This window comes from Athene noctua, chromosome 13, assembly GCF_965140245.1.
Source record: "Athene noctua chromosome 13, bAthNoc1.hap1.1, whole genome shotgun sequence".
Lineage (NCBI taxonomy): Eukaryota > Metazoa > Chordata > Aves > Strigiformes > Strigidae > Athene > Athene noctua.
Window position 1 is genome coordinate 1,197,039 of NC_134049.1, and position 13,986 is coordinate 1,211,024.

The window sequence follows — 13,986 nt, forward strand, 5'->3', positions numbered from 1 at the left end:
AAATTACTGGTTTTGCTACAAATTAGGTTATTGGTAGCATGTGTAAAGAAGTATAAAAGTTTCTTATTTCCTATATTGTTCAGAAATACTTTCAAGATTATGTAAGAGGATGTGAAAAGAGGGAAGACTTAACTGGTCATCACTGTTTATTTAAAAAACAAATAAACCCAGTTGTGATTAGAGGTCCTGATGTTAATTTGATTAATTCCAGAAGCTACATATTTTCAATACTATTTCCATACATTATTGTTTTCCTTACTGCAAGAGCAAGTCTCCAGGCATGAGAGACTCAGTGTAATGAGATCTATGCAAAATTTTAATCAAGTTCTAATTGATAATGCAAACACCGTGCAAAGTGTTGTGGTTTTTTGTTTAAGGTTTTGGTGGGGGTTTTTTTGTAGGTGATTTGTTTGGGGTTTTTTTGTAGGGGTTTGGGTGAATTTGTGTGTTGGTTTTGTTGTGTTTTCAAGAAGCCCTGGCAAAATCTTTCCAAATTTATGGGGCTGTGGTAGGTTGTGAGTTTGGGGCATTGGGTTGGGTTTTTTTTCTTTATATGCAAAGAGAATGAAGCTGTAGTTAATTTCAGTAACTCAGCTGTGCCAGATGTATTACATTAGTAGGGTCTTTATATTTCTTGTGAATCACTTAACTGGAATAGGAGTGTTTTTTTAAAAAAAAATATTTTGCTGTGGTGTCAGAGGCTTTCTCTAATAGTTAACTCATGTATTATACAAAAATAGTTTAAATGTATATGGAGGGTATCTTTGGTCTTTTTTCATCTTAATAGCAAAGATGAGAATTCAAGTAATGATCAGAAAGGTGATGTGTCTTGAAGATCTGTGTCAGGTCTTTGAAGATCTCCTATATTAGATCAGATTCAACCTGTGTGGAACATGGGGGGGGGGGGGGGGGGGGGGGGAGAAGAAACCGTTTGATGGGTGTTATTGTCAAGTGCAGTAATCTTTACTGAACAATGAGACATTAGTTCTGTGCAAGTACTGAATGTTTTGATATGTGTTGGCTTTTTTTTTTACTGTCTAGTCTCAAGATGGCAGAATTATTTATGGAATGTGAAGAAGAGGAGCTAGAACCATGGCAAAAGAGAGTGAAAGAAGTGGAGGAGGATGATGATGATGATGATGATGAGCCAATCTTTGTTGGGGAAATCTCAGGCTCGAAGCCAGCTAGTACATGTAAGATAACATTTTCCATAATTTAAAACGGATATTTGAAGGTGTAAAACTTTAAACTTACTTTGAAAATACAGAATTTTTAACACTAAACCTTAAGAAAAATCTACATCTTAAAGCCGTTGTGTAGGTCGCTGTGATACTGAAAATTGGAATCTTTAAGAAGTTCTGTCTTAAAACCCAGGTTAATGCACAGCTCTGTATACCTCTAACCTTTAATCTCTGAAGTCAAAACAAGGATGTTTGAAGGTTTTAGCATTAACAATATAGTTAAAAATCCCCTATATACAATGCTGAAACCATGCATGCAGATGGTCTCAATATAGTTGATACCTAGTTAGATACTTAGAAGTGTCTTCCTACTGAATGAATGTGCATGAATTGAAGTCTTCATGTTACGGTCCCTCTTTTTTCTCCACCCCACATTTCACGTGTTGGTGGACAGTCTGAATGGGTGGACATCATTCTGACAAAACCAAGGTAACTGTCTTAAGTGTCTATAATAAAAGCTCAATCAGGAAAAGTGGTTAATGTGAAAATAGTAGAATCTGCTCTGTTAAGTAAGAGACTTATTAATTCATTCATCCCCTGTAAAATAAAGAGTGTTTTTCATGAAGTTCTGTAGTTTTCTCCTAGTGCAGGGAGTGAGGTTAGGTGGTTGTGATGACAGCAGATGTGTCAGGATTCCATGTTTGTCCTGTCCTTGGGCTTTGGCAGGTAAGTAAAGGAGAACATTATTTTTGTTGCTTAAATTCATTCTAGTAATGGAACTTTTTGATTTCTGTCTGTGGCCATCTTGTAGTCACTTGTTAAGAGGTTTGACCTAGGGTTTCTCCAGCTATTGAATACACAAGATTTTGCCTGGTGAGGTTTACTGCTTTCAGCTTCTGCCTCATCTCTGCTAGGCTTGTATCCAAGATCTCCAGTCATTTTCTCAAGGTGTGTAGTTTGCAGTGAAAAATCTCAAGACAAAATGTTAATCTAGTCTCTCTGTTATACTCTGCTGTGTGGACTTTGGAGCATTTATTAGCTGTACAGTCATTTTAATTCACAATACTTTCATCTTGCATCTCAACTCAGTTTTACTTTATTACTTGCTTCTGACACTAGCTTAAAGTGGAACATTATGTTTTAAATATTAAAGAAATACTGAAACTGATGTTAAAGTTCTCTCACCTGAAAATAATTCTTAAGGGTTAATCTTTTTGAATATTTAAAAAATATTCTAGATCCTCTTGAAAATTTGTAGAGTATTTTAAAATTACTCTAAGAAGTTTTCTGCAGTTACAAACTTCTAGAAGGACTGAAAAATACCCTTACTGTTTTCTGGAAGGTCCAGAGACCTCTGGATTGCTGTTGGTCATTGGTAGCAGGTCATGGCATAGAACAACTGTTGAGGCACTAGGCATTCATTGGAACAACAAATATGCCAAGTTTCATTGCAGTCGTAGTCTCAAGACCTTTTTGTAGTCATAAAGTAGTTCAGGTGAAAGCTATAATTTTGATACGATTCAGCAACTTCAAGAACTTTGGTGAAAGGTAGAGACTTAAAATGTATGCATCTTATTCTAGTGCTGTCCATACTCAGTCCTGACACAAATAAAATCACTTATCGTATAACTTTTCACTTTATCTCTTTTCCTTCCCTTTCCTCAACTTTTCTCTTTATAATCTTCTACTTCACTATCCAAAACAGCTATGGAAGAATGACCTCAGTTCTTCTCTGGCTTGTAAGTAGTACTGCCTGGCAGCAGTCAGGCTTCAGTTTGTTATTGGTGATAGGCAAGACACGGTGAACTCAACTTTGCTTATCACTGCTTAGTTTTTACCTGAGAAAATTCCTGTCTGATCAGATGACAAATGGAGACTTACGTGTAGTTATTAATTTTTTCTGAAAGATATGTTTTCTGCAATACATAGCAATTTGTTTTAACCTTTTCCTGACAATGCAGTTATCAGTTTTTATACAGACTGGTGTGGAAAACTCGAAGGAAATAGTTAAAAACCCAACTTTGACCTGCTGGGATAGCGTCATATATAATAAAGTGTGTCTTCTGATGTACTGGAGGATTAGTCTGACTGGAATGAAAAGTAATTCACACTTTGTTCCCTTTACCATTTCCTGCAACTGCTCATTTTTCCCACAATTCCTGCTCATTTTTCTTGCTTCCTTTTTCATCATTATACAAACCTGTAACTTGTTGCTACTTTAAAATGTTGTTCTGCATGTTAACTTTCTTATACTTCAGTGCTGTTTTACCTAAATAGGACAAGTAACACTTGCATGGGGGAGAGGAAAGGGCACATCAAGTCTATGATGAATTGATCGAGTCCTGTAAATTGTAGATCTAGGTTATAATGTCAAATCACTGACTTCCTGAAATGTTCTTTTTAAAAACAGTAATATCTACTTTTGGATTTTAGGATGTGAATTGTATGTGCATCAGACTGTCTGAAGCTGATTATGCTTTGTGAGACATAATTTGTAATAGGTTTTTTTTGTAGGTAGATGAAGGCAGCTTTAGTTTCATTTTACTCTAGAATTCTAATGTGAGATATAGATTTATTAACAAATACAAAAAAGTATGTGTTCAGCTAAATCCTGAATTAAGTTAATCCTTCCTCATAGTGTTGTGTTGAAGTAAAAACAAATAGTATTACTATTACAGAACAAAATTTCATCACATCTTACAAAAATGTGAACCTGTTTGGATCTGTTGGTTGCAGCTGCTTTTTTATTAGTGTGATCTAAATGCATGTGACAGGTTGAAAGCTGTGATCATCTGAGCTCCATTGCTGTTAGATTTATTTATCAACCCAGGTAGTGTATACTAATGAGCCATTGCTGGTGGAAACAGCCTTAAGGTTGTTAAACACATTGTGTAGATGCTCTTAAGACCTACTGTTTGAGATCCTGCTGTAATTTGAGCCTGGTTTGAGAAGGTGCTTTAAACCTTCTTGGTTAGGTATTGGAGGATCAGTCTCATCTCATATGCATATTTTCACATGTCAGAGCAAGAAACTTGACAGCAGTACTAATGGAACTGAGAACCTGGCAGTAGAAAAATATTTTGATTTGATGAATATTTTTGTAACATTCTGGAATGATCAGAAACCCCAGACTAAGGCATAAAAAGCTGGGGAATATTTGTGGCATTAGTTAGGGAGTAAACATCAAATTTAAGAAATTCCTTGTGTTTCTGATGAGCTAGAACTCTGGTCTTAGACTACCGTGTAGGATATGTAAGAAGATCAGTCCTCTTGTGATGAAGTTCCAATATAACTCCTTTGATTGCTGGTGTGTTGATTTTTCTTTCACGTTGGAAAACAGATCGTGAAGTCTAAAAACAAGTGCTGTATTTTCCTGTAATATACAAATTGTCTGTTATTGGTTTAGAGAAAATGCTTCCCTTAGTGTAGAACAGTTCTAGTACTTAGGGAACTTACTATTTATATGAAAACCAGAAGTGAATAAATGCGTTATAATCAGCAAAGCTAAATATTTATGAAATGTTCTTTTTTTTGTTTGCACTCTTATTTGTGTGTTAACCTCTCTCCAAGAAAATAAAAACTGAGATTAGCTTGACCTAAGAGAAAAGGAATAGAAGAACATATCTTAATTTGGACAAATTACACTTTGTTTTGCCAGGTATTTATTTTAGAAATAATATTCTAACTCAAATCCTAATTGGCTTAATTAGTGGATATGAATGCTAATTTTAATTTGAAAATCAATTAAGCTATTAATTTAACTGCAATTAAGATAAATGTAACTTTTGACAGATATATTGAACAGAGTCAACCTCAGCTCATCACGAAGGGGGATACAGAATGGTGCACCCAGTAGAGGTACTTTATTGTCCTAATATGGTATTTAAAAACATCCACAACACTTATGAAACATTTGACTGCAAAATTATATAAAGATAACTTTGGAATCCTTTGCAACAGGTACAGTTACTACATTCAAGCCTGACAGCCACCATTACGTGACACCTGCCTCCAGCCCCGGTGCCATGCCTGTTCCATCAGTCTTTCAGTCTGTACCCAGACCTACAACTAGCTCGGTAGCAGTTCAGCCATTGTCTATACCAGTGAATGTTTCAGGAACTTCACCAACGCTGCAGAGACCACTTGCTGGATCTTTGTCAACACAGCAGATGCCTGGGGCAAGTTCTGGAGTATCCCAGCCCGTTAGCAGACCTGTAACCATTCCGGTGACGACACAGCCAGCGTCACGAAATGCCACGGTCCCTGTAGTGGCTCAGCCTGTCTCCAGGCCGGTGACTACTGTAACAGCACAGCCTGTAATACTCAATCAGGTAAACTTTTATTCCCTTAAATTGTAAAATACTCATGTACAATTACTTTTGAATACATTAATGAATACAATACTCAGTCTAGTAATTTGAAGACCTGGACTAGATTATAGACTTTACATCATTATGTAAGAAGTAAAGACTCTAGGACTATAACCTTGCACTGGTGAACTAAAATATATATTTGAAAATGCTGATTTGAAAGAGTCAAAGATGATAGCTTTAGCAACATCGGAATTACATTAAATTAAAATCTTGGGCATAAGAGAAATCAGTACTGTTTAGGTTATTTTGGTGTGTGGAGAAATGGTAGAAATTCTCATTCTCTAAATTTTGCAGATTGCTCTGCTCCATATTGATAAATTAATTTAATTTTTAAATAGCTTGCATTTGGTGTTTAAAGTAACTGGTTTTCCCACCTGATTTTTACAGTGCCTATCTTGGGATCTTTGCTTCTTAAGAGAATGCTGTGGTGGTAGCTCGTATGGGTTTTTTTGCTTTTTTGGTTCAAGTGGCAGTTGTAGCAAAACAGTATGGTAAGGATGACTTAAGCAATCAAAAATTGCAGGGTCAGTAGATGAAGCAATTTGGCAGTATACTTGTTTTGTTTGAAAAGCCCAAGGGAATTATGCACATGGATTGTATATCATACATACCTGGATTGCCACAGAACCTCAGAATGGGGTTCTTCAGGGACTCATGTTAGTGTTTTTCTTGCCTTAGCCGTTGGAATTTTGTGTGAGAGAAAGAATGAAGATTAACGTTGCATATTTGTATGAGGTAAACTGTGATGTGATACCTTGATTGAAAATAATTTAAAGCTGAAACTGTTTAGACGCTGTGCCTATAATATTAGCTTCCACTGTCAGGTTAAAATGCAACCTGACAGTAGGCACTATCTCCACTGTCCATGCACATATACACACCTGTGGTTAACCCAGCTGTCAGTTTTTTGGTATAAATAAAAATCGTGCAGCCTTATGTATTCTGCATTCGCTGAACAGGGCGATCAGTCTGAATTAGCGTAGTTAGTAAGGCCATTAAAGCATGAGAACTGGATGTTCTTAAGACTTGTGGCTAAATCATTGCTGATGAGATGTTGGTTTTTAAGAAAAACAATGTAATGTAGTCATTGCCTATCAGCTGGGTAGCTGAATCTCTGGCAGATTCATCAGGAAAGAATTCATGCTTGCCAGTTTTGAGTGTTCAGCAATTGATTGATAGTTTTCAGAGAGAAAATTGTGGACATATCTAGTGAAGCAGGTTAGCTAAATCAGTCTGTCACTGTACTTAAGGCCTAAAAAATGATACAATTGAAATGATGCAGTTGATTCTTCCTAAATGGCAACTGAACTGATATCCAGCTATCAGTAGGATATCCACCTTGCCTCTGCAGTCCTCTTAAGTCTGTCTTTATAAAGCAGGACAGATTCATAGAAAAAGGTCTGCTACTTCACATGATGTGTACACATACTTCAAGTCTGTGAATTTTATTTTTATAAATGTTTCCTTATGACATAGTATGCTTTATTAAATCCTTCAGAGGAGTGCTAGGATGTCTTGCAGAATCTTTACTGCAAAAGTAACCCTCTTCCCTCACACATACATGCTCATGGGTTTTTTTCTAATAGATAAAGCTGCTAGCAGCCTCTGCCTTGTTTTTATTAGAAAACTTCAGAGTAGACAAACCTAGGAAAACTGAAATTCTCCAAAACGTGTATGTAAGCTTGATGTAACTTATTTGCTTTAAAGACTCTATTTACACAGCACTTCTTTTTGTGAGAGTTTCTTTTCATTCATAAGAGTTTACTTTCAACAGGAATGTCACAAATGAGACTTAAGTTTTATAGTCTCACTTTGTCAAAATCTGCAGGTTATTCTTCTTCCAACAGAGTAGAGAGCTCTTAACTTTTTGATGTTATCCTAAATGTAACATCCTATTTTTTGGATGTTAAGAAACTTGAATATTTTTAGGAAGATTTTTCTGGGTTTTTTCCTTGGTTAAGACATGCTGAAAGTGAATCTTCCATCTCTTTAACTTAACTTTATAGAAATTACAGAATTGTATTTCCCATTTCAGCCTTATCTAGAATAATTTGTCATCTTGTTTTTTGTATTGTTACTGCCGCTTGATTATGTTGCATCTTTTTATGGGGAAGGAGGCTTGTTTGGTGTGCTTTTTTTTTTTTTAGAGAGATACTCTAGTTCAGATTCTTGGGCAAAGTTCTGTGATACTTAACATCACTCCTGCCACATTGTCATTTGCTGTTCTTGGTGTGATATGCATACTACCTGTATTTTGGTTCATGTCCTTGGTTTGAATTATCATTTAAGAGCCCCTTAGATTTCTTTTTTTAACCCCCCTTTACCTAGTCTTTATCTCACTTTGGAGCCACTGTTTTATGTTGATGATTTTCTGCCTTGGGCTTTCTGTGACATTTTTGTTCACACATTTTCTGTTTCTTCCCCAACTTGATTCTTCCTAAATGGCATGGACTTCACATGAATTTTTTTGGGAAGTGTTAGATGTTTGGATCTTCAGCTTCCAGATGTTGAAACTTAGCTTTGAAATGAAAATATAATGATGTGAAGATGACTGAGGTATGACCAGACACTGTGGCAGGACCCCTTTTTAGCTGAACATCCCTCTGAGTGCTTTTGCATTCTCAATATGGTGCAATATTTTTTAATCTCAGCATGTCAGAGTTTTTTTTTTTTGTGGGAACTGATTACTTTTGATCACCAACTGGGTTGAACCACATATTTCCTCAATTTCATTACATGTAGGTCTGTAATTTACCTTTTGTCAATGTTTGGTATTCCATCTTTATCACTGAAATACTTTCAAATCTCAGGCTTGTTTCACTGACTTCCTGTAAAAGTCTAGTTTTTGTGTTGTTACTGCACTACGTTAATGCAGTTCCAGAAATTGAGTTGAATTTGGCTTCAGTCATGCTGTTTACAGTGATTCTAAATAAGTCAGGCCTACAGCTGTTGCATATGACAGCATAGGGCTCTTTAAGAAAAATCTGTTGTCAGCAGTAAAGATTTTCTATAATTCAGTGCTTTTCTATAATTCAGAGTCTTCTCCAATAAGCCCCAGGCAGTTCTGTCTGTATCTTTGCCCTACTTAATAGGCACTTTCCTTAACCTGAGTGTGATTCAGGTTCCAGTTGTTCATAGTTAATTTTGGGAGAGCAAAGGTCTGATACCATGCATTGTAATTTTTGTGTGGAGATTTGGTTACCAATTATCATGTTGGTTTCCACAGTTAGGAAATTTAGGATGCACAGTATGAACCCAGTATTTTCACTAATCTCTTGGAAAACTAAGAGTGGTGGTGGATTATTTTTCTTCACTTGAGCTGTAGGAACTTCATTTATAAAGGTGTTGGGTTTTGCCTTTCTGTGTGTGAGAGCACCTGTACGTGTTTCATATTTTTTTTCATTGATGTAGTCAAACTTTTTGGTTTTTTCTTTAAAAAGGTTTTGCTTGCTAAAGCTTGGGAAGATATTGGTTTTTTCTGTATGTAAAATGACAGAGCCAAATCACATGAAAAGAGTAAGCAGAAAAGTGTATTTTGAAAATTATGAGACTTTGAGTTTCCAGGATGTCTCTCTTTACTTTTTTGCTTGCTAGATATGTTTAGTATATACTAGGGAGATGTACACCTGCCATCAAAATACCCAGGCTATTATTTTGAAGAAAGCCAAAATGTTAGCAGCGTGTAAAATCAGACAAAGCAGAGAGTAGTCAGGGAAGCAGATTTAGTGTGTAGCTGTTGTATTTAGATGTAGGTGGTGTGTGTAGTCATTCACACTAAGAGCTACCACAGGCTTCCCATCTAAGCACTAGTTGTGTGTGAAAGTGGGGTTTGCAGGCTAAGCTGCTTTGCTTATAATTTCACTGGCTGGTCTGAAGCCCTTGCGGCTACAGTACCACCTGCTCTGGTGACTGCAGCTCATCTAGCCCTTACAGCAAATAGAGCAGAGAAATTTAGTAACGATTCCCACAACTACTCTTGAACATTTCTGTTTAACTTGGTTAGACTGGGTTTGGTCACCCACCAGAAGAAAGAATGGTTCTTCATTATCGTTAAGGTCAGGGTCTTCCTTTAAGATACCGACAACAAAAAGGCAGGATGGGGAGAGGCATTGTCTTTTCTGTTCAAATCTTTCATGGTACTTAGGAGTCCTGAAATAGATTATCCTACAGCTATGTGTACTTGTTTACTTTACACTTCTTTCCTTCAAGTTTAGTCAACATGGTGGTAGTTAAAAATGTGGTAACTTCCACAGGGATATTTTCAATTAAGTAGCACAATTGTGAATGGGAAGCATTTTGTGAGATTGATCTTTACAGCAGAAAGTATTTTGGCCTTTGTTTCATGGATATGCTGATAACAGTCTGTGTATGTGTATTGGGCAGGGTTTTTAACCTTTTTAGGAAAATGGAGCTACTTTTGCCAAGTTTTTTGTTTCAATACAGCTTGAAGTGTAACTGAATTATTTCAAAGTAGAAAGATCGAGTGGCCGTGTTTTGCCATTCATACCTTAATATTGAAATTAAACCTAACTCTATCATAGGGCTTTTTTTAACTCCTTATTGCTATTGCTGAAAATATTTCATGTTTCAGATTGTTTGCTTTAGGATGAATGGCCTGTTAAGATGTGAGCAGTATTGATGGATCTTGGAAAGTGTGTTTCTTCTACCTTGCCCCCCAACCTTGCATATCTGTGCAGAGAACTAAATTTCATGTTTCTTTTCCCTCCAAATGTTATCTATTGAGTGGTCAGTGGAGGTGTTTAAAGAGTTTTCAGTGTTGGAGCCAAGCAATGTGAATTAATTTTTAAGAATAAATGTAGTACTAAAGGACAAACCTTTTATACTGAAGGGTAAGAGGATACCTGTACTGGGAGATGCTCAAAACTTAATGTAATAGGGTGCCAAGAAACATGAACCAACTTTCAGGTTAGCTGTGCTTTGAAAAGAAGGTTTGATTATATTATTTCCAGAAGTCCTTATGAAATTACATAAAAGAAAAAAAAACCCTTAGTGATTTCATGAGTGCCATTCCCAGCCAACATGCTGTAGATACAGTTTTACTTTCATTAAAGCTTCACCACTTGGTAGAGTTTAATAGTATCATCTTGCTTTCAGAAGCTTCTGCTTGCTGCATGTTTGTGCTACTTCTGAGTTCTGTTTTCTGATCTCTTAAAATGCAGCTAGCTTGCACAGGAGTAACGGGAAAATGCCCGAGTTTGGGTTGGAGGAACAAAGTATTAAGTTTTTTGAAAACCAATTCAAGTAGAACTTGAAACATGATTAGACTTTGAACAAAACCAGTTACAATTAGCCATTCAAACAGTTTAGTAATATTTCATAAAATGGACTTTCCCAAGTCTTATGGTTGTTTTTACTATTCTGATACACAGCTATGAATAAATTAACCACTGATGAGAGTTGCAAACTTATTAAAATGTCAAAAGAAGCTATTTTGGGGAGATTGTAATTAACTTGATTTATAGCTGAGTACTTATGAGTACTTTTAAGCAATCATATGTTTTTAAAATAAACCCTTTGAAGCCTGCAATTAAAAAATGTTAAACCTCAAATTTCTTTTCCCTCTTGAAAATATCTTATTAGGATTATATTATGGATTCTCCACCAGCTGCACCAGATAATACATCTGGTATACTGTTTGGTGTGAGACAGAACTCTGGAGTTCCACAGTACCAGACTGGGCCAGCAGTGAATGTAACAGGTGGGTATAACTGTAGTAGTTGATAAGAGAAAGAAACAGCCTAATGTTGTTTAACTGTAGTGCAGATCTTCGGCTTATAACTTTAAATAGGATTTCTAGAGCATAGTATAGCTACTTTTTTCTTCCCCCTATACATAAAACTGTATAATGTTTAATGAAATAAACTTTGGAGCCTTGTGTTGTCAGACTTTGCTTTTCAGTGCATTAGACTTGACTGCAGTATCCACTGATGTCGTCTTACAGTGCTCATCTAGATGGGAAAAAGTATTGCCAGATCCGCCATAATTTTTTTTGACAGATAAAGGCTCATTTTCAGTATATCCAGCGCTCTTTGGCTAGCATGAATAGAATGGCTGTAAGCAAGAGGGGCTGTGAACAGTACCAGAGGAACTCTGGGTCTGCTGAGTAGATTCCCTGTGATGATGATCTTGGTTTCCTGACTGCTCTATATAGGGCTTGGAGTAGATGGGTTCAAAAGGATTCTGTCTGAAAAGGAGGGGAAGGGAAAGAATATGTAGTTTGACAACCCAGACATTTTTTTCCAGCTAGCTAAATTGTGTTTCAGCAGGAACTATTTAACCTACTTAAACAAAAAGTGCCCATTTTATGTCATGGCAGGTGAAGTAGGTTTGAAGCATGCAGTGTATTCAGTCTTAAACAGGCTACAACTTGCAACTTTCCTTCTCTTTTGTGAAGGATTGTGCTTCTGTAATAACTGACCACAATTCTGTTATTCAGTCTATAAGTTACAGATGACAATCACTTCTGATTCTTCCATCAGGTAACAGGTTATGTCAGTGAATGGCCTAACTGGTCATACTAACAAGTTATGTAGAACAGAGTGATTGCTAGTTTATTCTGCTTGATGTGATGATTTTGCATCTCTAATTTAGACATTCACTCCAGATACTTATTAATGAAGGTTTGGTAGTACCTTTCCTTGCATGTGTCCAACTATTCTGTGATCTTGTTCTTGTTTTACTGGGTTAAATAGCTTTTTGTAAAGTAAGCAAAGGTTTTATTTCTTGCAAGTGGTTCAGTATTTCAGCCCTTGTGGTTTGTGGGTTGGAGTTTTCTTGTTAATTTAGGAGACCTGCTTGATTATGTAGAAATTACTTGTGTTAGTCTGTTCTTGAGAAAAATTAAAAGCATCAAGGATTGTAATTCAAAGTGCCTTAAATATAGCATACTTAGTCTATGTTTATTTCTGTAGGGTGTCAATAGAATTTAGAAATTTAAAGAACAGGTTTATTATTGTGGGTTATAACACAACTATCTTTATGACACAGGAGGCAAATTTAAGATACATTTCACTTCACTAGAAGGAAATGTTTGCATATTCTGTAGTTTGGCTTGCACAGTGAGGCCACATAATGTGCTTATGTTCATGTTTGTTTGTGCTGATGCCTACATGCCTGTGTTGGTGCTGTGCTTCCTCTAATTCATACGGAGCACTGTGGCCACAAGACAGTCTGGAATACTCTAGTTAAAAACAGAATCCTTTTGAGAACTGGCCTGTGGTACTCTGCACGACTGTTTAACATCTGTACATGGATCATTAAAGACACTTTTTAGCTCAATATAGCATAAATATTTATTTCTGAGGTCTAAGCAGGGAAATGACAAGCTGCTAATGGACACTAACCAACCATTTTGTTAGGTTGTTAAACAGGAGGTGGTGTTAAGTTAAACAGCATTAGTAACTTATCTGCAGGTTGGATGAGCACTGGGGGATGTACATGAAACTGGCTTGCTTTCTGAGAGTATTTTGAGATCATTCTTCCACAAACTTTACCCACTTACAGAAGTATTCACTAATAGGATGCAGGTAACAGGCTCCTCAACAGCCTGAAAACCAGAGAATTGTTTGGCAGCTTCTTTGCTCACTTGAGTCCCTGACAGTTTCAGCTCTGTGGTGTGCTGAGTAGAGGACTGGAACATGGATGATCCAAGGAATTCTTGTCCATGCACCAGCTGAGAGGCACTTGGACAAGATGATACTTGGTTTGATTGTCTTTTAAAATAGTCTTAATTTTTTTTTTTAATTGACAAACAACATAATTCAAATGCAAAACTATGTATGTTCTCTCAGTATTATTGTAATTCTTCTGAAAGAGGGAATTTATTAGATGAGAGTTGTATAAACTGAGTTAAGAATGCTTACCTTCATAAATACATGAAACATTCTTCAGATTTGTCAGATGTGTTAACCTTTCTTTAATTGAAATTATTACCAATTTTGTTAACATGTAAAAATAGTTTTTTCCAAATCAGGTTTTCTATAGTAAAATACAAGACCTTCTGTTTTTTCCCTCTCCCTCATTACACAACTACACATAATTAAATACATGGCAGCAGTTCTTACTGTAGGTTGATGACCTGATGCTCAAATAGCCTCAGTGATACAGACGAATGCTAAAGTCATGCCAGCTGCATGGAAGCCTTTGCTGATCAAGATGCATGTCAGTGTAACCAGCTCATATACCAAACAGTGCAAGTATAAATAAATAAATTTTTAAAAACCTAGGAAGCAGTAGTATGTAATGCATAGCCTGTTTATTTTGTGAATGGGTTAATTACCTTAGGGAAACAATGCATTTCAGTTTAGTATGTTTATGTCAGAAAGAAGAAAAGGTGTGCTACAAAGGAGAACGTTAGAGTGATTAAATACGTGTATAGCAAGTGAATTACATTTTCGTGTATATCAGGCATA

The 13,986-nt window shown here is 36.2% G+C and overlaps 1 protein-coding gene across 10 annotated transcripts in view; it reads left to right on the forward strand.

The window, feature by feature from the left end:
• The window catches only part of ZNF280D (zinc finger protein 280D), a 52,270-nt gene that overhangs the window by 4,370 nt on the left and 33,914 nt on the right, over nucleotides 1-13,986 (forward strand). For 9 of the 10 annotated variants that reach the window (XR_012634449.1, XR_012634450.1, XM_074916632.1 and 6 more), the window contains exons 2-5: nucleotides 1,042-1,193; nucleotides 4,974-5,039; nucleotides 5,142-5,512; nucleotides 11,156-11,273. Coding sequence is in view for 8 of the 10 variants with exons in the window: in XM_074916632.1 (XP_074772733.1) it covers nucleotides 1,049-1,193; nucleotides 4,974-5,039; nucleotides 5,142-5,512; nucleotides 11,156-11,273 (700 nt within the window). In the remaining 2 variants the exon portion in view is untranslated. The remainder of the gene's footprint in view (nucleotides 1-1,041; nucleotides 1,194-4,973; nucleotides 5,040-5,141; nucleotides 5,513-11,155; nucleotides 11,274-13,986) is intronic. The other variant, XM_074916628.1, reaches the window with a different exon arrangement.